We start from the raw sequence: 23,342 nt of genomic DNA, 5'->3' as shown, positions 1-23,342 counted from the left end.
ACACACATATAATACATCCATGCCCCACTCTCTACATATTATGTGGACTGGCAGTAGCCTTAGGTTTAAGATGTGTTGTACCCAAAATGTATTTATACTCTCAAATGAGCAAACTTGTTATGTCTGTCATTGTAACTATTACTTATCCAACATGTGTGTGGATAAAAAAAGAGTCTGTGCAATATCTGCATAATCCCTAGGATGCAGGACTCGCACTCCACAGCTGAAACTTCACAATAGAGTTCACTGAAGTCCTCCTGCTACTGATCAGTGTTCATGTTAACCAGCAGCAGTGAACACAATAGCTGTGCGCAGCTCAAGAGAGCGAGCCATTGTTTTATTTCCTCAAAGCATCACCCACAGATCTCCTATACACAGACTAATCACTCCTGTGCTACTCAGTAAAACACAGTCTGCTTGAATCAAACTGTCACTGATGCACATGTAAATACAGTGTGTTACTCATGTTGATGAACACATCTGGCCAGGCTGTAACAGGCCAGAGGATGATCCAAGTTTCACTCACTCACTTGTCTGTAACTTTGTAACTTGGTCTCAGAATTCTGAGATTAAAGATGATGATGCCGTCCTTTACATGCTCCACCATACTCGGATGAGCCAGGTGGTTCCATGAGGATTATGTTCTTTGATTTTTCAAGTGCATTTAACACCATCCAACCCCCCATCCTTAAAGACAAACTGAAAGGGATGGGGCTGGATCCCTGCTTCATGTCCTGGATTGTGGATTACCTGACAAGACGACCACAGTACGTCAGGCTGGGTAACTGTGTCTCAGGAACAGTGATGAGCAGCACTGGGGCTCCACAGGGAACTGTTCTGGCTCAGTTCCTGTTCATCCTGTATACGGTGGACTTTAAATACAACTCTGAGTCCTATCACATCCAGAAATACTCAGATGACACAGCTAATGTGGCATGTACCAGGAACAGGCAGGAAGAGGAGTACAGGGATCTGATGATGGCCTTCAGTGAATGGAACAACAAGAACTGCCTCCTTCTGAACACCTCCAAGACCAAGGAAATGGTCATGGACTTTCAGAGGTCTAGGCCCACCCTTCAGCCAGTCAACATTCAAGGGAAAGACATTGAGGTGGTGCACACTTATAAATACCTAGGTGTGCACCTGGACAGTAAACTGGACTGGCCCCTGAACACTGATGCCATCTACCTGAAGGGGCAGAGCCGGCTCTTTTTCCTCAGGAGGCTCAGGTCCTTTGACATCTGCAGTGAAATGCTGCACGTGTTTTATCAGTCAGTGGTGGCCAGTGTACTCTTTTATGCTGCAGTCTGCTGGGGCGGCAGCATGTCAGACATTAACACAAGGAGACTAGACAAGCTGGTCAAAAAGACTGGGTCTGTGCTTGGCAGGAGTCTGGACTCACTCAGGACTGTTGTGGAGAGATGCATGCAATGTAAGATGGAGGCCATGTTGGACAATACCAACCGTCCTCTCCACAACATTCTGGCAGGACTGCTCGTATACTAATAAAAACTACTATATACAGAATTAAATATATTAAACAGTCCTCATATAACTAAACAACCAAATGAAAATAAAGTAAGCAAGATTTTTGAGTCAAAGAGACTGAGCAGCAGAAACCAAACTGAAACACTGACAGGAAAAAATATACTGCTTTGGAAGAGCAGTGCTCAGGGCCCCCAATTGTGAGATGGAACCTATTCCACACAATGAATTCAGTGTTGCTAAATCTTGACTGGTGCTTAAAAGTATATGACATTACATTTTTCCAACTGAGCCCCTCCCACTTCCAACCACTGACAGAGAAAACAGTGCAAAATATTTTATTTGGACTAAAATACATAGAAGATACAACAATTCAAAACCATAGATCCAAACTGCAGCCCACTGCCCCTGTTTGAACCGGCTTTAGTTGATACTGTCTACCGCAGGCCTTTGTGCAGGCCTAAACATCTGAATTGTTTAAAATATTGCATTCCACTTCATCCAGAAAATATTCAGCCTCATAGCAACAAAGCCAGACACGCATTATATGGCACACCACAGCAATTCATATTCAAGACAAAAAAAATAGAGCAGGGACATAAAACACTTTGTTCATTTTTCTTTTCTATTTGTCTGGATGATGATGTATGAGATTTACTTTGCTTTATTATCATGACAGTTATTGCATTTATAGGTGTTAAAGCCAAAAAATGTATGTGAATGAGTAATACAGCACTGTTTACCACTAATTACAAGACATATCAAACATGAATCAGTAACTTGACAAAAATACAAATAAAGAAAATTAAAGAACTAAGCAAAAACACAAAATCAACAGTAAACTGAGAGCTTAATGGCATTTTACTGTTCTGTAAATCTTAAATGTCACATAATGTAGTCTAGAGCGATTTACATACAATCTGTACAATTGCATTGATAGAAGAACCTCCTGAGTGACCTGCTGGTCACTTCAACACGACGTGGTAGCCATCAGTGCTTTCATCTGCGTAACAGAAAACAATCTGATACAAGATCATTCAAAAATACCAATGATTAAGAATAGATACTAAATATTTAATAGTGAGCTGTGATATTGAAGGTGGACTATAAAACGAATTACCCCTTATAGTGCTGATGATGAAGCTTGTTTCCTCCCTGAAGTTCTGCACCATCTGAGAGGAAGAGACAGACCAGTGTAATCAGAGCTGGTTTCTGTTTCCCAAGAGCAGCACATCAGAATTCTGTTCAGCGTGTCACACCAACACACGGCAAAATACACTTAAACTTCATCCGTAACCTAAAGAACTTACTGTCTCTTGAGAGAAATGTAAGGCACCTCACTGCAGGAGAATTAAGACAAATAGCATTTTCAGAAAAAAGCACTAAAAACTAGGCTTGAATGGACTAACTAGTAACTCCTATTGTAAATAAATGTAGAGCAGAAAACGGTACAATGTTTCCCTCTAAAATGTAGTTGAGAAGTATTGCTTTTTTGGGTGATTAGTATGTGGTTGATCTGGCCTTTGCTGAGAAAGAGCAGGGGAAAAAAATCCAAAACATCCTGGTCACGATCTCTGGAAGGTTAGAGGTGTCTGTCAACTCCATGACCATGCTTACCCTGGTCCTGCAGACACCTCTCAATCAATTCTCAATTATCATGCACTGGACCTCAACATATGAAAAGATGCTTCTATTTTTCCATCAGTAGGAAAAGGCCTGTAGAAAGATTTATAATTGTACAGGGTGGAGTCAATGCATGTAGCCACCACAGCTGCGTATGTACATCAGTAACCACGATGTACAAGTAACTACACGATTGAGGCATGGCTGCATTCAGATAGACATTTGCCCCGCATTAAAACAGCACAAGGCACTGTGTCGGTGTTGGGGCGTTGTTCAATGTACCGGAGAGACAATGAAATACCATCTTTGAGGAACAGGCTCTCATGTGATTGGCCAACTCAGCACCTTGCTAGCTGGCTGACGTCACGTTTCTTTGCTTTACAAGTTACACCAGGACCAACTTTTTTTTGCTGCGCAACCTGGTTGGCAGCACTAACCGGGCCCGGGCTCTCAGGCTGTGATTGACAGATACCTCGTCAGAGACTAAGACGTGGATCCCAGTGGGTTTTTGTCTGTAGATGTGTGTAATCTGCTGTGGGGTGATGCTGTACAGCATGGCGATCTTTTCAGACAGGTCCAACAGAGTCAGCTCCTCCAGGTACAGAGCATGGTAGACTGCAGGGGAGACACAGGAGACAGGACATGCATCAACAAACAAGCAGTGTCATGACGACATTAGATCACATTGTTATTCTTTGTGAGTTTAATTGATATTTTCCCTTCTGGTGACTTATTTGTAAAACGCTCCGATATTCCTCAACTTCCACAGCAAATTATGTCTGGAAATGACATATTCCAGATATAAAAAGAGGTAACAGCCTTTAAAAATGTTAGGAAAGAGTGTTCAGATATGAATATAATCAAAATTAATTGCATGACTCCTGCACAGATCTCCGCAGTGGACTGTAACCAGTGAAAATTACATTTGAAAAACATTGCAGAGTGGCTCGTCTTACTTATTCTGAGTGCACATACATTTGCACATATGATAAGAATTATATAATACAGTATGTGCACTTACTGTCTCCGCCCCCTGGCTTGATGGGAGGATGATTTCCTGCCTGCTGCTGACACATGTAGATGGTAAGGCGGGGCTGTATACACCTGGAAAATGCAAGTAGAAACTGAAACACTGGTACTGAAAAACACTGATGGGCTTGGTCTCAGCAGTCACTGGCAACTTCTGCTTTCAACATGTCTTTTCTTGTCAACAACATTTGTGGCAGCAAAATTCCACAAGCAGTGAACACTTGGCACTTGTAGTGTCCATTATTTTAACATTTTATTTCTGTTGTTTCATTGCTGCGAAGAATTGAGGCAGAGAAAAGAGAGGACCTAAAAAAAAAGTGCTCAGTGAATAAATATATGGGTTTTATTCTTTTCGGTTTTCATAGAAACCCAACAACCTTCACCATTAAGAGAAATCCAAGGTGAAAAAGTCTGTGAGGACTCTCCTCTGCTCGTAGATTTGTGTTGTTGACTAAGTATGAATCATTGTGACAATTGAGGGAAGAGAAAGAACTGGAGACTGTGAGTAAAGCTGTATCCTCCAACTCCACATAAACCTGCTTAACCACATACCGCAATGAAAATAGAAGATTTTGTCCTATTAAGATTCATTTGGCCGTGGCTCCACTCTGCCGTGACTGAGCGCACAGGAGTGTATTTAAATGTCTCACCTTCCTTTCATGGTGTTAAAGAGGCGAATGCCGTCTGCCGGGCCACATATCTGGATCAGATCCTCCCTGCTCATCCTCAACAGATCAGCACCTGCAACAACAGCAGAAAATCTGGTTCTGCTCTCGACCCTACTCTGTGATCTGATCTGATGCTGGGAATGGACAAACACAGTGTCGGGGAAGTGACTTTGAACGCCTCACTTTTTACACTACCAGTTACTTTACACTGGAGGAGGATGAACTACATAAAAGCTGTAGGTAGAAATCTAGTTTGGTTTACTAAAGCTATTTGGAAAAAGCAGATCAAACTACTTTGTAGAAAAATAATCCATTTGACAACAAGATGGAAAAAGTGCCACTCAACTGACTTTATTGCAAAAAGTGCTATATACTACGCTATTCATGGGAAAGTGCTGGAACATCAGCTTTGGTTTTGTAAACAATTACTGCCTATTTCTGTCCATGATGATTCTTCCTCCGGCTGAGAATCAGGAAGTTTATCAATGATGACGTTGTAGCTGTGTGACCATTGAGCAACACCTGCCCTTGGCTTTTACACATGACACAGAGGTCAAGTGTGTGGTGGTGGCTGCCTGACAAATGAGTTGCCTGGGTATGTCTTTACTGCGGTCAGGAAGAAAGAAAAGGGGGTGGAGTTCAATTACAGTAGAGAAAGCGATGGTAAAATATCCTTTTATGGCCCAAAACTGTTAAAAAAATAATACTACTTGAATCACTATGCACATGGGAATATAGTTGAAATCCAAGCAAGCTACCGCAGAATGTAGCTAAATTATTAGTTTAATTACATGTAGTTCACCGCTCCCCAACACTGCTAACAGAAATTACATGTATCTTAATTGTATCTCTTTCAATAGCCTTAAGATAACTGAGTCTCAGGTGGCACTCTATGACAAATCCATTCCAATATTTGTTTCCTGGATCAAAATGTGTTGTGACCTTTAACCCCCGTTACCTGAGAAGCTGGAGAAGAGCCTTGAGAAAGGCGAGAACCTGTGACGGTGTAGCCACTGCTGAGTGTTCTGTGGCGAGGACGATGGCAGAAGGTGCTACATGTCAAAAAGAAGAAGAGCCCTTGAAATGAGTATAGCAGCACAGCATCCACTGTCTCCAAATAATGGCCTAAAGGGAATAAGAGAGCAACATTAACTCTTTCACACTGCACTGTTCTCCGTTACTTACATCAGAGCAGCCGGGCATGAGCAGCTCCCCTTGCTGGTTTGGAGAACAGTTGCTACAGAAACGTGCACATGAGGAAGAAAGAACAGATTGGGGTGATTGGTTGAGTTTTTTATTTTTTCATTTCTCTGAAACACTCATTAAAAACTCTATTTAAAGAGCAGAGGTCGTGGAAGTTGATGCTTTTCAACAGTGATGACTGTTCCTGCTGGGCACCCATAGAGGGAGCCATTACCACTGGCAGCATGACACCACTTGAACAGTGGTCAAGCCCAGCCTTGCAGATTTCACTGCCTTTCATGTCTGAAACGGCCAACAAAGCTACTGAAACTCAATGATATTAATCTATAGCTTTCCTGCACAAAATGAATAGAGTGGTGATGTGGTAATGTGCACGCTGACTCACCCATCTGTGAAACTACAGGGAACTGGGGAGCTGTGGTAAACTGGTGATGGAGTGCTGCAGCCACTGTGGGTGGTGGTGGTGAGATTTAGGGCATCGGGCCACGGGGAACACTTAACAGAGAGAAACAGAGAAGAAAAAGGAAGACATTTTTTTTTCCAACAAAGTAAATATATCTTTGAACAAAGGCTACAGGAGTAAAAAATCACACTTGCATTAATAATGGATCTTTGGCCCTGTTCAGACCTGGTTTTAACATCTGTCTCAGGTGATCCGATCACATGTGGTCAGCTCTAAGTTCAGGTGTCGATGCACCCATGACGCATTGAGGACGCATTTAAGATCCAATCACTCAGACCACATTCAGAGGTGGTCTGGACCACATGTGGCCTCATTCTTTTAGCAGTGTGAACATGAATGTGTCCTGGGTCACAGAGGATGTCAGCAGTGTAGTTTTTTACCCCATTGTTTTGATTTTCCTGTTTCCCCCAGGAGACGGTGAGGACCAAAACAAAGCCAAATCGTTACTAGCACTTCTCTGTGTCTGTTGGATGTGTAAATAGACAACTGCTTGCTTCCAGCAGTAACCAAGTACATTTACATCATTTAGTACATTTACTTCATTTATCCCCTCGGGGGAATTCATGTAATTCATTGAGGTTCTATTTTACCCTTTCACTTCAGCGGGAGATATTATATTGTGCTCTACTACATTTATCTGACAACTATAGTGACTAATTACTTTACAGATTAATATTTTATATGCAAATCATATCATCAACTAATAAAATATGATGCATTATGTATTGCAATAGATTAAACTACCAAATAGCAATTAAAGTAGCTATAAAGTAGTAATGTGTACAGTTATTTATTTGCACTTGTAATGTCATTCTCCCATGTTATTGTCATTATAATATTACAGATTTTATTTTGCACTGTTGTTAATTGTTTTTTTTGTTTTTGTTTTTGTTTTTTTGCACCGATGTTGTTTCTTCATGTCATTGTCATTGTTTTTCTTTTTCTTTTTCTTATTATGTACAGTTTGTCCCACACTGGTTGTTTGTTCTTTTTTGTCTATTTGTGTGTTTTTAATGTCTATGTGCCCTTTTGAATTGCCCCCTGGGAACAAATAAAGTTTCTTGAATTGAATTACTTTGTAGTATTACTACTGTTACTTAACAGACAGTATAATGGTTCCTTGCTTCAGCTAGTTTTTCATCCAGTTGAATAACAAACCAGATTAACACTGACGCAGAAACTGCTGAGTCACTTGTTCAAAGACACAAAAGTGACGCACAGCGAGCCCCAATCATTGACGAGCCTCAGCAACAAGCAAGCACTCTTTAAAAAAAAAATCAAGACTCCAAACAAGCAGAGCAACATATTAACACACAGTGATGTAGTAGTGGTTTATAATGTGCTGTGTGCAAGAAAGCAGAGCGGGAGGAGGAAACCGTTCTGACTGGCAGGCGAAGCACGTGAAGATATAATGTGGAATCAGTGCTGATGAGATCAGAGGAACATCCAGATAACACAAGAATTTCTACTGTGGGATCAATAAAGTTACAGCATGACAACACTTGTGACAAAATGAAAGCAAAGGAAGGATCATCTCAGACCTGATTTGTTATGCAATGTTGCAACATCTTCCCTCACCTCTTTTAGCAGCGTGGTGTCATGGGAGGGTTGATACTTTTCTCTGTCTTGAGCGGCCTTTTTATCAATCTTTTCCTTGTCCGTCTTCAGTTTGCGGTCAGCTCCTTTAGGCTGAGGACATTACAAATGAAGACATTCAAAGTAAAATACAAACCTATCATAGATAAGTTTATATTTCTAATTGACCATATAGCCTAGAGCAGTGTTTCCCAACCTGGAAATGTATTGCAAGTGGGCAGAGAAATAATTAGCAAAGGTGTGTGTGTGTGTGTGTGTGTGTGTGTGTGTGTGTGTGTATGTGTATATATATATATATATATATATGATCTTTAAAATTAATAACACATATGATCTTTAAAAACGTGTTGTATAAAAAAAAAACATATGGACATGTTAACAGGGTTAAACACTTGATTTTCATTGGAGGGGGTCCTAGGCCTATCACCATGATAAGCCAATGATAGGAACTGTTGTCGCTGGACCACATCGTATACTTGTTTGTTATCTCAGTCTGTGTGCTAAGAGATTATATCTATGGCGAAAACTGGAGAATCAGAATAGAAGGAAGAATTAAAAGATTAGAGAGTCAAGAGACAGATGAGGCGAATCAACAAGTGATCTCTCTTCTTCTTCTTCTTCTTTTGTTATCACAATAAACAGTGCTCTAAGAAGTCCTTGTTTGGCCTCTGTGTTGTTACGGGGTCTGATTGTCGGCCGCCAACATTTCTGAGATTTTCAAGTGAGTCGTGAGTTGGAAAAGGTTGGGATCCACTGGATTAGATGATCAGTAAAAAAGTAAAAGCCAGATAGTGGGCAGGCAAGCAGAAAACATGCAGCAGAGAAAGTGTCGTACCTTGAAGACTTTGACCTGGCAGCTGGAGGAATGGACATGCTCCATGTATTCGCCGTGTTCATTGGTGGTGAAAGTGTCAACCTGGATACGAAAGGGCACGCCCTTCTCCCCGCCATGCTTCCTGGGGGTGAACTCAGTGCTGATGCAGTTAACCTGAGAGCACACGACAAGAGTCAGAAAATTAACTGGGCGGCGGAAGCAGCAATGATACTGAAAGATTTTTGGCGAGGATATATCTGTACCTGGATGAAAATGGAGGCGTTCTTGACGGGATCCCAGAGGAACTCGATGGTGTTGAGGTGCAGAGGGTGTGAACGAGGCTCCAGGATCCCCACTGACAGTGGGATATCTGCAAGTAATGCACCAGTCTGTTAGTCTTACTTTACTTTAAAGGCCCTGAAAACAGGTTATTATTTAGGTTATTTATTTCACCTCAAAGACTTCTGTTTGTCTGTCAAGTTCGCGAAGCAACAACTGTAATTTGGCAGAATTTGAATCAAAATGTCAAGAGGTTGTTTGCTTCAGTTACTAGGACAACCACAGGTTTTTATTAGACATGCTAGCAATGTGGCTCTGTGGATGCCGATGTTGGTCTGTTGGTTGGTCCACAGCGCATTAGTTTAGTCATTAAAATTGATATAAATAACAAGCCTTCCTGCACAGCTTTTGGGGTAAATGATAATTAGGGGCTTGAGTCTCACTGACGACACCCATGATGAACGAATGCATCAGTTAAAGGGGCTAATTGTACGTTTTTTCTGTCGCCAACATGGTTTCCTGCCAGGAGCAGCTAGTGGTGATCGGCTTGACTTGGGAGCTTGGGAATTATGGGGTCCATATATTTAGCTAACTAATGTCAGCTAGTTTACATCTTTAGCTTTAAATTACAGATTAGCTAATTAATGTTAGCTAGCGTCCTTTCATTACCAATATAAAATGTCATATATACTCTAATGTTATCAAACACTGATGCTCAGTCATGAGCGGTGAGACAGTGGAGGTTTAGTTGTTGTTTTGACATCAATATAGAATTTATTATTTCATTTAAATAGTCTTTGTGTATCTGTGGCGGTTTAGTTACGTCATTTAACTTTTTTGATATTAGCTTCTATAATAGTCACCCCCTTTATTTTCACACAGGAATACAGGCATTTTACCTGTTGGGTCATTGAACAATATTAAAATCCTTGTGTGTTGAAGGCTCAGTAATTGTATTAGCAGTGTTGGAAAGTAATTAAGTACATTTACTTTATAACTACAGCACAATTTTGAGGTAACTGTACTTTATTACAATTATTATTTCCATTTTATGTTACTTTATACTTCCACTTCCACTCTACTACATTTCAGAGGGAAATCGTATCGTATTTCCTACTTCACTTCATTTATTTGACAGTTTTAGTTAATCAAGCAAGATGCTGGGTTCCCTTTCACCCCAGAGAAAAGTTGACCCCTCTGATTGTCATTGTAAAATTCGCACTCTGCTAATAGCTCCTTTTAAGTTGTCCTGGAGACATCAGTTAACTTTAATAGGTCATACATTGGTACAGTTAAATCACCTATGTCCAGGATTCGGTCTCCGGGTCTGTTCCACCTCCATCCCTCCAGCTGCTGGTGCTCCATATACTGCAGTCGACGATCATGAAACACCACGCGCACAATGCTCTGTGAACAGGTAGGATCAGGGATTTAGGCCAGAGCAACAGCTACAGCTCGAGTGGGGCAGCTCGCACAGAGCCGAACAGCCGGACTGTTGGGCAACGTGCAGAAAGGCTCCCCCTCATTTATTCATCAAAACATACTGAGGCAGTTTCATCGGCCAAGGGCAAGGAGGTGGGAATTCACAGTGAATTTCCTCTCCATCCCTAACCATCGCATAGTACACATGTTTAAAAAGAACACCTGCATGAGTGAAATGAACTGTCAATGAGCTAGTACACCTGATACCTGTGAGAAGCAGCACAGACAGTGACTTTTTCACCTGAAAATATGGGCTCCCACGCTCACGACAAATTTAAAGATCCCGTGAAATGGACACTAGATCTTCCTGGAAAATTACAGTGCCTCTTCAGTGGTGACATCATGTCTCACTAGCAGATGTCACTGAAAACTCCAGGTGATAAATTTATTACGTCATTTTCAACAATCATGGCTTCCCACCTCAGACCTCATGATCAAATCAGGTTGAAACCAAAAAGTACTTTAAGGCCGTAAATTACTTTTCCAATGCTCATAAGACTTTTCCCACCAAATATGGTGGGAAATATAATTTTCAAAGCATGTGGGAACCCTGATCAAAGACAGTCCATGTCTTCACTCTGTAAACGGCATCAGTTGCATTACTTCATGTTACTAGCTTATTGAGGCTCTTTATGTGATCTATCTGTAATATTTTATATTTATAATATTTTATCTCGTCAAAAAAATCTAACAACATTTTTTTTTTTATAATATTGTTCCTGGTGTATAATTTTGTAATTTATAAAAGGGGCACTCCACCAATTTTAGTTCACTGATTACTCACTCATGCATGGGGAGTACTTCTCAGTGTGTGAGAACAGTTGCATCATGTGTTCTGGGGCTTTGAAAGGAGCTTTTTTACATTTAAGAAAATAACCAAAAATAACCCTGATAATGTCATCCGGGTGCTCCTTGGAGTTGAGACCTAAACATGTTTTTAAAGAGTCTGTGTTATGAAGTGGATGTAGTGAGACACTATCCAGATGATGGAAAAATGTTGGAGTGAGACCCATTCTTGGGACCATGTCTGGATATTTTGCTCCCTACTCCTTTAAATGTAGGCATTTTGTTTTTAAATCTCTTGTGAGTCCCTGATTTTATGGAAGCACAACACTAAAAGGCTGGGGTGCCCCTTTAACAGCAACCTTCTTTTAAATCCTGCTAGGACATGAAAAAAAATTCAACAAATGAAATTAACAACCCGCAAAAAACATGGACCATTGGGATATTTATGGAGGGAGGCTCATGCATGACTACATCCGGCACGTCATGTGTTTGTATAGATGCCACCTGTCCCATTCTCGTGTTTCTAGGATGCTACGCTAGCTAACATTACGGTGTCAAGCAGTGGTAGTCTGACGACAAAGACACGTCAAGTGGATGCACTCATTCAGAAGTGAAATAAAATGACCTCTCCTTACTCTAAAGTGAGTGTGTTGACAAATGTCTTTGCAATAAATGAAGTTAGTTTCGACTTGCATCTGAAATCAGTTGGTAACACATGTATGTCACAACAACCTGTGTGATTAAAATGAAAGTGACATGACAGAAAGTATGAGCTGTTAATCCCAGATAGCAAAATAAATCTGGCCCATACCTGGGCCACATGCTCGCTTTCTTCTGGCCCAGTATACACCCAGTTTTACAGCCCGAATCTGGCTCATATACAGCATGATTGTAAGATGCCACTTCCACACACAGAAAACTTTCCAGCTGTCAGTCATTACCGAAGGATAACAGCCAGACTCTGCCTTGATGTGGGCCAGACTCGGGCCAAGGTCCCAGGCATATGTTGGGCCTGAAGTTTCGCTTTGCTATCTGGGCTGTTTTATTTTCAGACATCAATGGCATCAGGAATATAACACATTTTAAATTTGTTTTCAGGGATAATGTAAGTATACAGAACGCCGGTCATGAAGACAAAAGAAGAGCAGCATGTTCAAGAGTGTGTGTATGTGGGAATGTGAAGGTAAGATGAGTTGTTGTGTGTCTGTGGTTTATGTTAATTCTAATTCTAAGAAGGAGGAGAGGTAAGTTTGGGTGATAGTACCAAGCTCTCCAAGGTCGACACCCCACCCCTGAAGTGGAAGGGAGGGTCGAGGGACCTGTGACGAACCAGGAAATGGATACATGAAAACAGATAACAAGAAGAAAGAGGAAGAGGTCACATGAAAGTCAAAAAAACAGACAAACACAATACCTTACACCTACCTTCACACATTTGCTGCTTATATCTGTATACTCCACTAGTTTTCTGTTAAGCATACGGATTTCGTAGGACTGACCTACATTTTAAAACATTAAAAAAAACCTGATTAAAATTAAAAAATGGGAAATCAGTCAATCAGAAAAGAGGGGCAGTGGAGATAGAAACTGAATCAAATTAGAAACCTTTTAAGCCAGATATTAAGGCCAGCCACTAGGAAACTTTTATATATATATCTCCATCCTGATCAAATACACACTAACTATCAGTGCTTTTTCACTAGAGTAATTAAACTAAGCTTTGGACCCTGATGACAATTAACTTCTTATCAATACATGCCATCTCTACATCGATGGCCAAAAGTTGCATGTTACAGCAAGCTCACGTTCATTGTGTTCACTCCAAACAAATTACTTCAGAGCAGACAAGCAGGGTAGAAACATAAAGGTAAATCAAAGCACAAATAAAAATTGTCACTGTTCAACAAGAGAAACAGAAACAGTCAGAAGTAGACAATGATCTAAAGTAAAAGGGGAAAGTACAAACTGGAAAAGAGAGAAAGGACAAAAAGAAAGAATGGAAGGTGAATTACATTAGAAGATGAAAGTCAGACAATTTAGCAAAAATGTAGGAGCTCATGTTGCACACATAAATCATTAATGAATTCAATTATAACGCCCGTCAAATCTTACTACTGGGATTTCTGCAGTTTAGTAATTCAAAAGGCTTAAAGGCAAAGTTTATTATTTACCATTCACATAATCCAGGGCGGCCTACTCTATATATAACTATTAACAAGTATCTACTATGATAGAAATCTATGGAAACAAAAAATGGCCAAAATACATTCTTTTTTAAGCGAGTAAATCCCTAATTGTGTCATTTATACACTTCTGAATATTAATGTCAAAATTGAAATACTAGTATTGAAATGTTTTACTTTGAAATCCATCTGTCTGAATGTATGTGGTTTGAACTACCACATTAAAAAATTTCTGATTTCAAAAATTTGATTCGAAGGTTTTTAAGGGTTAGGGTTAGGTTACAAATTCAAATAAGAAAGTAAAGCATTCACCCATTTAAAATTATAGATTTTATTATACAGTCATATTCAGATTGAAAAATTCAAACCAGGTTAAAATACTAGCAGCTTTGTTGTATTGTATTGTATTGTAATTGTATTACTTAAGTTCAGACACTACCGCTACCAAGAGAAATCACTCAAGCTTGAATAAAATCGATCAGACCTCCGTTGTATCAGATTATGTCTTGTCAGTCACATGATCCCAGAAAGACTCAGACACTACTCTGTGTACTCTACCTTCAAAGAGGGCAGTTCACACCACATAAATCCAGATAGATTTCAATACTTTACTTGATATTTAAATAAACTTAATCAAATATACTTAATATTGAAGTTTGAATGTAATCAGTGGTGGTTAAGGATTTGTTGATCAGTCTATTAGTCAAGCTACAGAAAATCAATATCAATATCAAATAGGGTGATTTCCTCTTTTTTGTAGTCATATATGACAAGAAATTGAATATCTTAGACTCTCAAACAAAACAAGTATTTTTCACAATGTTATAACATTTTATAGATTAAGCAAGAAATTAATGAGCAGATTAATTGATAATGAAAAAAATAGCTAATTAAGTTATAATTATATTGGCCTCTCTTTGCTTCCATAGTGGGAGACAAATTAAACTTGATGTACTTGATGTTGTGATCTAGAGCTGCAACTGGAGTTTGGAATTGATTATTTTGTTATATGATAAAGCTCATTAGGCAAATAAACTGTCTTTTGGACATGTGTGTAAATTAATTTCAAGGTCCCAAACCACAATTAATTCAAGTGAAAGTGGCTTAATTTACCGAGATCTAGACTAATCTTTAGAAATCCCACATGAGCAGTCCTTATCTACCCCTGCAGCTGCTGGGATTACATGTGACAAAATGAGCTCCAGTCCATTTTTATCAATGTGGACATTCAACTAGCAGGACAGATAGCTACCTTGGTTGAGATAAGTGAGAGTCTCCTCCTGCTGTTTCACAGCCGGCGAGGTGGCTGCACACAGAATGTACTGGAATGGGGTCCTCTTTGCACCATTTTCAGCCATAAGCCTGGCTTCTTCGTTTTTCAAGAAAGGCGCCAAGGCCTCTCTGAAAGAGACCAGCAGGAGAGAAGACGGGCTGAACATGGAGAGGAAAACTGTCCTGTTTTCTTTTATATACAATCAACTTAATCATAGGAACAAAGGTGCAAAAGTTTAATGTTGCAAAACACAGCGTGACTCATCTAGAACAATTCATGTGTATTCGTTTGAAAAAGAGAACAAAGCAGTGTGTTTGAAGTCTAAATGTGGATCTTGAACCACTGAAATGCAATTCAAAATTTGAATTTCACGACAGTTGATATCAATAATAATAAAAGACATAAATGTGCTCCTTGAGAGAGATTACTGCAAATGTGCACATTTTAAAAATGAGCTTTTAGCCATTAGAGCATTTCCACTTCTCTCCATATATTCTTGTGCAAGTAACTGTCACTGCTGCTTTGCACTGACACTTTGACTCAACCTGTTGTAGATATAACAAGTGCCTGAAATCCACAAAGTTTGAAGCTTCTCGACATGGCCGTGCTTTACCTAATGTAACTAGCAGAGTGCTGGTGGTAGGACTCAGGCTGGGAATGGCAGAACAGCATATTTTCCAGTGCGATGTCTTCTTGTGTGCCAGGACCACAGGGAGACGTGGAGACAGACTTGCTGGCTTCCTCAGATTTCAGCTCAGGGAGGTTTTGCAGCCAAACCTCAACGCCTGCCTCTTATACCGTCCGGTGATATCATCAGGGCTGCCATTAGCATACCTTGTATGACCCCTGAGAGGCGGGGTCTGCAGACACACCTCCCACAACCAATGTCTAGCTGGGGTTGATGCATTAATAGCAGCTTCACTTGACCAGCTGTTGACACTGCTAACAGTATGGCCCTAAAGCTAGACTTTAAACTCACTTAGGGTAATGATGTTTGGAGATGCATTTTGGAAAACAAACATGGGTTTTGAGGAACAAAGAGAAGGGCTTCAGATGAACAGCTGTAAACATCATTATTATCTTGTGTAATTGCAAGTCAGGGAAGAACAAGATGATAGCTGTTATATTTCACTTTTTGAAAATAAAAGCAGCTTTCAATTAGAAGTAATTTAATCACACCAGGATATTACTGCTGTGAATACTAAATGAACCTTGCTTCGCACCAAACACTTTAGTCTCAATATTCATGTTTGAATGGATTAAACACCTGCAGCTGCTGCCACATCTCTTCAGAACTTCTCAAAAGCACCAGAGATCAGCAGCAGGTCATTTCAGAGTATGCCCAGGTTAATGTTTATACAGAGCAGCTAACGCACACCTCAGCGCTTGGATGCATGTGCCTGTAAATGGATGGACAACTGGGCAACACTGCTGCCAGTGCCCCTGTGGAAGTCAAGGTTCAACCTGAGAGGGGAGGGGGGGGGGGGGGGGGGGGGGGGGGGGGGGAATGGAGAAGACACACACACAAGCTTCGATTGACTGTTTCAGATCTTACACAAGATGAAGTAACATGTTAGAAATTGTGAAATCGGGGGTGGGTGTGGGGGTGGGGGGGTGAATAAGCAGGAAACATCCAGATTAGCTCTGAGTCTGTTTATTTCTAGAGCAAACAGTTTCTTTACATTGTTGCAAATCTATCACAGGTGGATTTTAACAAAAAAAAAAAACCTTCTGTACAGTTTATCATGAGAGAATAAAATAAGATAAAATAAAATATATAAATACAGGTATGAATATTACATGACCGATTGAGACAAAAGAAAGACAGTGTACTGCAGAACATGCATAGTGAACAGTTTGCAAGGAATACCCATCTTGTCTTGTTTCTGGGACCAGCAATGTGATACGAGATGCTAGCGAGCGACCGTGGCGGTTTGGTGACTGGTGAACTTTCCCCCGAAGGACGACGACAGATCTGCCCCGATAAAAACGAAACCCAGCTGATTAATGGTCTGAAACTGTCCAAGGGATTTAGGTGACAGTCAGGCAGAGTGCAGAGAGTGTGCAGGGCGGCGTGTCATTGAAGTTACTTTCAGTACCGATACATAAAAAAGCAAATTAAAACATTATGCAAACACTGTACATTCATTTACTTAAATAACCAGAATTGGCCCATTCAGTGGATTCAGCACCAAGTTGGTCATCCACAGACTCAGGGAGCCCCCAAGTGAAACTAGAATACTAACACTTCCTTATCATCATTATTACTATTATTATTATTTATTTTCTAGGATTTAGCAAACGAGATAACAGAATTTAAAAAAAGGCAATGACAGTCCGATCTTTTCCTACAGTAGTAAAAATCTGATTCAATGGGAAAACTCTCCAATCAGGGATCAATCAGCAGGAATCCAGCATTTTAAAGCTCTCTGATACCTCAGACTTCAGTCCTGCTCAGAGGTACAGTCTCTTTAAACCCTGCCTGAGCGCTTCTATCACACACATGGTTCTGCTCAACAGCTGTCGTCTCCATTTTGTACCTTTTTACACATGAGCATGTCAGTGACCGACTCCTCTGAAACATTAGATCAGAGATGAATAATTTGATGATGTTACAAGTGCACTTTAACAACCGAAAAAAAAAAAAAAAAAAAAAAAACCAACCCCTGGGTCCTTCCAAAACAGCAAGTTGACAAGTGCTGCAGATTACATGCAAGCTAGTTTGCTAACGTGCAAAAGAAGTTAGAGTCAGAGAGTCAACCCGTTCACTTTTCTTTTTCTCTTTTTTCTTTTTCGACATAGTGTAAAATCTTTGCGAAGCAGTGGTCAAAAAGTGTATGTACAAAATACCTTTATTTGTGGATTTTTACGGTTATTGCAAAAGCCGCGGTTACATGAAGGAGGAGATCAGAGGAAACGACTAATACTGTATTTGCTTTGTCGTCAAAAAAAAAAAAAAAAAAAAAAACCACCAGGGTCCGTTTTCTTGCGGATTCACATTTTTTTTTTTTTTCAGAGCCCAGAGTTACAGTGCTGTACATCCCAATTCACTCTCCGAAGTCCCAGTCAACAAACATCAGCGTGTGTGAAGTGAATAAGGCCCGGTAATGTCTATCTGACTGTCTCGGATCTCCGGTCTCTCTCCCAATTCCACACGGAGAAAAAACATCTGGAGTATTTACAAAGGAAGGACTTCCTCTTCAGACCGAGTCACTCAGCACACTTCGAGTGAGCGGCAGCCTTGTAGGCGTCTTCTGCACGTGAAAAGCGCGTTAAACAAAAAGCTCTGTTTTCCCACTTAATGCAGAAAAGTTCAGTGTGAAAATGTCTCCTGGGCTAAACCTCTATTCTCTTTGCTGATTGTGAATTTCACGACAAATTCAGCCTTTAACTTCAACTTCAATTTCCTCTTCTTTACCTCAAAATAAAGATATGCACAACATTTGAAGGATTGTCAGTTCTGTAGCTGAATCTTTCTTTTAGCATCTTGGTACCTTGTTGAGTAAAACATCAATTTTGTGAAAGGGGGATTTCATCTATTAAGTTGCTCAGGCTTCTGTGAGCCCTGATCCATAAACTTTTACATGAACCAAATATGCTCCTATGGTACTTTCTTTTTTATGTCACACTGTTCCCTGGCATGTTTCCTTTTTTTTTTCTTACAGTATTTGGTTTTTATGCTCCTGAACCAGAATTCATCCCAAAACCTACAGGCTCATCACCATCATTGGGCCAGCCAAATGACACATCATCCCAAAACTGATTTGACAGAATTTTCTCTACTCTGATGTGAATAATATTAATAATAATTCATGGTATTATGTATGAACTGCTTATGCTACCGAATCTGAGGGTTCAAGGAGAAACAGGACTCCATTGACAAAAAAGTGGTGTGGAGGGTGTGGGAACTACAGAATAAGAGAAAAGTGCATTTCCCAAATCCAAAAACTCTAAACTCGTTGATTCCCTCCCCACCCGTCTAAAACCAATCCAGTTACATTCAAAAGTTTAGAGAGGCGGGGTGGGGAGGAGGAAGGAGGGAGTAAATGACAGACAGGTTTACAGGGTCCCCTCGAGACAGGAGAGAAGCGCAGCGGAGCTGGAGTTATGATGAAGAGGAGGAGGAGGAGGAGGAGGAGGGGAAGCTCAAAGACGGAGGAGTCTGAAAGAAGTGCGGCTATGCCCTGGAAATCCTGGAACGCCGTCCGTCCGTCCGTCCACAGTTTCCAAACGAAACCTCCTTCCATTAACTGTGAGAGGAGACGTCTGAGGAGCTGCTGCTATTGCTGTTGGTCGTTTGGGCTCGTTTGATGTAGAGGTTCAGTAACTTCATCTGCACACAAGCAAAGACAAGAGATGTTTAAGTTACATCAGCACATCATGTTTGCTGAGGACCTTTGATTTAAATAGTAATAATATTGAGTATTTAACAATGAGGAGCAAAGATAAGAGTTTAAGTCAGAAAAAAACAAAACAATTTATGTAGCAGACTTTATTTTTATATTTGCCATCTTGTTTATATCATGCGCCCTCAGATTTACCTTGCTATCCCTTTGGAAGGGGTCACAAAGTCTTGCTCAGTCAGTCAGTCAGTCAGTCAGTCAGTCAGTCAGTCAGTCAGTAACATGAACTATTATAGGGCTGTCCCTGCTGTTGCAGTCCAGCCAAAAAGAGGTGACTAAAATTAAGTTTAAAATAAAAACTATAAAAAAATGTCTCTTTATTTTTGATGATAAATAAGAGAAGACAAAAATGACAGTGTTTATTGAGAATCCAAATGTTCCTCTTTGAATATCTGCACTGCGCATTTCTGTTCCTGCGCACTCAAAACATCTTAGTGGTGAGTTTGTGCAGCAGTGCGCCCATGAAGGCACCCCCAGCAGCATCCGCCTGGACCTCACTATGAACTTTAACTCTACAGCTGTAGGAGCCTGGACAAGAAACAGTGACTGGAAACAATATGAACCAAACCAGGGTGACATTTGGACTCACTTCAAAGAGAAAAAGTGAGATTTTTATGTTGTCGGGAGAGATGCTCTGCAGCTACAAACCTGAAGAGACACGTAAAGGTGCACCGCACTCAGGTAACCCAACGTTAATGTGTTAAATAATGTTACGTTAAGGCAGCACTGTAACGTGTTAATCTATTAATGACTTAATCAGCGTGTTTTGAACGCTCCCTGCTCTAGTGCACTTTCCTAACTCCTCATCAGTTTTCCTTCATGTTTGATCTGTACGACTTGAGAATGCGACTTCCTCAGCTTCACTCAGTCGACACTGTGTGTGTTTCAGATAAGCAGCTGCTCAAAATATCACAGGTGGAGGGTGGAGGTGGTTAAGGGAGGGGAGGGTCCCTTTATTGAGGTGAAGCTGACCCTCAGACCTCAACCCTTACATAACCCAAGGACACAGGTTGTAATGAGAAGTAGGGCAAATATGAACTTGCACTTTATAAGAGGGCGACCAGTTAGAACCAGCTGCGAAATAACAACATGGGAAGATGATAAGGTGCCGCGTCTGTGAAGAGGTTTTGGTAACAGTGTGTGTGTGTGTGTGTGTGTGTGTGTGTGTGTGTGTGTGTGTGTGTGTGTGTGAGAATGTGGACATGCAAAACCTTGCTGGCGGTGGTCAGTACCTTGCTGCCTGTGAGTTGTGCCAGGTGGGGTTTGAGATCCTCGCCAATCACAGAGTAGATAGCCACCAGACAGAACACGCTGGCCTTGCGAACGCTGCTCTCTGTGTTGTCATAGCCCTGCGGAGACAAGACAGCATCAGGCACCACACACACACACACACACACACACACACACACACACACACACACACACACACACACACACACACACACACACACACACACACACACACACACACACACACACACACACACACACACACACACACAGGAGGTGTCAGCAAGAACGTAGGAGGAGTCACAAAGAGTGCAGAGTACACGCAAACATTTCCAGGGACAAATAAGGCAAATAATTCTCAGTGTCCAAATATGCACATTGTCCAAATATGCCCTTTTGGAGCCGACAAGGATGTTTCTGCTCTGTCTGTCCCCAGAAACCCCGGCTCTCCTGTTAGTTAAGCTTGTTCAATTAGAAAAAAAAACTGTCTGTTTCTTGAAAACATGTTTTGGATTATCCTTTTTGTGAGTTTATCAAATTTCGAGGCCGGTGTCCAGACAGAGCTAAAGAAAGAGAAAGAATTTCAGGTTTTCTCAGCAACTAAAAGAATCTAATCTAATCCATAAAAAAATTCTACATATAACATTCTAAATTTATTTCTTTATAAATAAAATCCTGCATCTTGTTTTAGACTCAGACCTGTAGGAGTCCAGGGATAATGTCAGGCAGCAGCTGCAGCAGCGAGTCCTTGGCGATGCGTTCAATGACTTTGGTTTGCATCTTGATGGCGGCCAGGTTGATGGGGTAGTCGGCTGTCTGCACGATGGGGCACAGCACCTTGATGCACTGCTCCGGGTGGATGGACCCGGCCAGGGTGGACGCTGCCTCCTCGGCCGCACGCACCACCTGTACACACACAAACACACACACACACATTGAGAATCACATAATGTGGGAAGAAAAAGATGAAATATTGTGTTTTTGTCTTTCAGAGACTCGATCAGTGGGTGATCATTAGTGTTTTAATAGGATTAGCAAAGTGACATCTTCCATCACATAGGTGTCCTTGTACAAACCTCTTCATGGACTCTGATATGTATAGCAAATTCTGTGAGTCATACACTGAATACGTATATTAATTGTGCATAATAATTTGAAGCTATTCTGAATATGTGCCGGTGTCACACCCTCATGCACAACAGCACTGCTGCTGGAAAAATTTCTAGGGGAAACACTGATATGTGTATGTGTGTGTGTGTTGGGACCTGAGTCAGAGAGAGTTGTTAATGTTTTAACACAACGTGAAGCAGTGGAGCTCTATCATCATTATTCAGTTATGTATGTGACACAAAGTACTTTTGCAGAGGAGCAGCTTATATACAGTATAATATTTTATAATAACACTGTAGCCTATATAATTATATGATACAGTACTACCTCCCTTCATACCAGACCGTCCTGGTCTGTAGTTAACCCTGAGTAACCCCTCAGGTTTCTCCTGTATGTCAGAGGTTACTGTGTTCAACTATTGTTATTGTTCACATGATGATAAACAGATTGTAAAGACTTTATGATTTATAACAGCTCTGCAGGTCTCAACATCAACAGCCATTTAGTCTCATTGTTTTGGTTTTCTGAGCCTCAAACATGATAAAAACTGTGAACTATTTCCCAAGCTCAGTTAGCAGCCAGCTGGGAGAGACAGAGCAGCATTTAGCTGATAAAGAACTTGTTCTCAGGAGTCAGAGGAGACTAACACACACCTAAAAACGAAGTGATTATTGGACATTGATGCATCAGGTGGACACAAACTTGACTCCAAATAAATGTTAATGTTGCTCATTTCGGCTGGATGTATATTTTCAAATAGGCAACAGTTTGCTGGCATACTATCTATATGATCCATAATATCTTAAACAGCTTGTTCCACTGAACCCAACTGAGAAAATTATCATTAATGCACCTTTGAAATCATTTAATTTTTGAAATAGTAATAATAATAGTGTGGAGTTCTCATGTGGGAGATGTGGGAGCAGCTTGCCTCCTTGTGAGAATCTTTGTGAGCCTCCAGCGTCTTCATGATGGTAAGCTCAGCGTAGTTTTTGAAGCGGGCTGGCTGGTTCCTCAGAATTTCCTTCAGCACGCGCAGGGCCAGGGCTCGGATGGTGTGCTGAGGGGAAACAGAGACATCAGTAACCCATACCCCACCACTGAATGCTGTATGGTAACTAGCAAACCTCCATAGAGCACACGCTCAACAGTCACATGCGGAGCCATCAGTTCACGTACATCTTTATCACCCAGTGTCTCCAGCAGGAGGAGGAGGATGGTCTTAAAGTGCTCGTCCCACACGGCCAGGCTGTCTTCTCGTGTGATCTTCAGCAGCTCCACCAGGGCGCCTTTACGCTCCTCAGAGCGCTCATTGTGATTGGACAGTTCCTTGAGCAGGTCGGCTACAAGATCTGAGTGGTCCTGACCGACTGTTCGCCGAGGAGAGGATGAGAGGAATAAATGAAGTTAATGAGTCAGACACAATCAAAACTTTGCATCATCCTACACTCATTTCATCTGACATCAATCTTCAGTTCTTTCAGGACTAAAAGAAACTGATGTTACTCGGTTTAAATGTAAATAAACTAGCTGGTAAAGTAATGACTTGTATAACCAGTCTCAGTTCAAAAATACATGTTTTCACTTGTTTACAAGAAAAAAATGCACCTTTGCATCTGAATATAAGATGACAGGAAATGCCAAGACTAACACTGTGGTGCATTCTGGGTGAGGAATATGGTGTAAAGCTGATGGCTAATTAAGGGATGAATGTC

The 23,342-nt window shown here is 40.9% G+C and overlaps 2 protein-coding genes across 3 annotated transcripts in view; both read right to left on the bottom strand.

Annotated features, from left to right (window-relative positions):
• Positions 1 to 1,807: 1,807 nt before the first annotated feature.
• On the bottom strand, positions 1,808 to 15,634 carry tfcp2l1 (transcription factor CP2-like 1). 2 transcript variants are annotated; one of them, XM_056388639.1, is made up of 15 exons: positions 15,498 to 15,634; positions 14,864 to 15,012; positions 12,854 to 12,927; positions 10,462 to 10,567; positions 9,145 to 9,251; positions 8,903 to 9,055; positions 8,050 to 8,160; positions 6,394 to 6,503; positions 5,991 to 6,042; positions 5,764 to 5,857; positions 4,788 to 4,878; positions 4,130 to 4,212; positions 3,581 to 3,723; positions 2,606 to 2,657; positions 1,808 to 2,488 (listed from the first exon to the last, which is right to left on the bottom strand). In XM_056388639.1, the coding sequence occupies exons 1-15, from the start codon at positions 15,554 to 15,556 to the stop codon at positions 2,451 to 2,453; spliced, it is 1,422 nt and encodes a 473-aa protein (XP_056244614.1). In that variant the 5' UTR covers positions 15,557 to 15,634; the 3' UTR covers positions 1,808 to 2,450. The 2 variants fall into 2 exon arrangements, with proteins under 2 accessions (XP_056244614.1, XP_056244613.1); XM_056388638.1 differs by lacking the exon at positions 12,854 to 12,927 and having other exon boundaries at positions 1,808 to 2,657.
• An 888-nt stretch (positions 15,635 to 16,522) lies between these two features.
• Positions 16,523 to 23,342, bottom strand: part of clasp1a (cytoplasmic linker associated protein 1a) — a 92,894-nt gene continuing 86,074 nt past the window's right edge. The window contains exons 38-42 of the mRNA XM_056388841.1: positions 22,807 to 22,997; positions 22,559 to 22,687; positions 21,217 to 21,423; positions 20,520 to 20,636; positions 16,523 to 19,217 (exon numbers count right to left, since the gene is read on the bottom strand). Of these exons, the coding sequence (XP_056244816.1) occupies positions 19,131 to 19,217; positions 20,520 to 20,636; positions 21,217 to 21,423; positions 22,559 to 22,687; positions 22,807 to 22,997 (731 nt within the window). The 3' untranslated portion in view covers positions 16,523 to 19,130. The remainder of the gene's footprint in view (positions 19,218 to 20,519; positions 20,637 to 21,216; positions 21,424 to 22,558; positions 22,688 to 22,806; positions 22,998 to 23,342) is intronic.

Source organism: Seriola aureovittata, chromosome 11 (assembly GCF_021018895.1).
Source record: "Seriola aureovittata isolate HTS-2021-v1 ecotype China chromosome 11, ASM2101889v1, whole genome shotgun sequence".
NCBI lineage: Eukaryota > Metazoa > Chordata > Actinopteri > Carangiformes > Carangidae > Seriola > Seriola aureovittata.
Note: the sequence above shows the minus strand (reverse complement) of the source record. Positions and strands in the feature narration are given on the sequence as shown.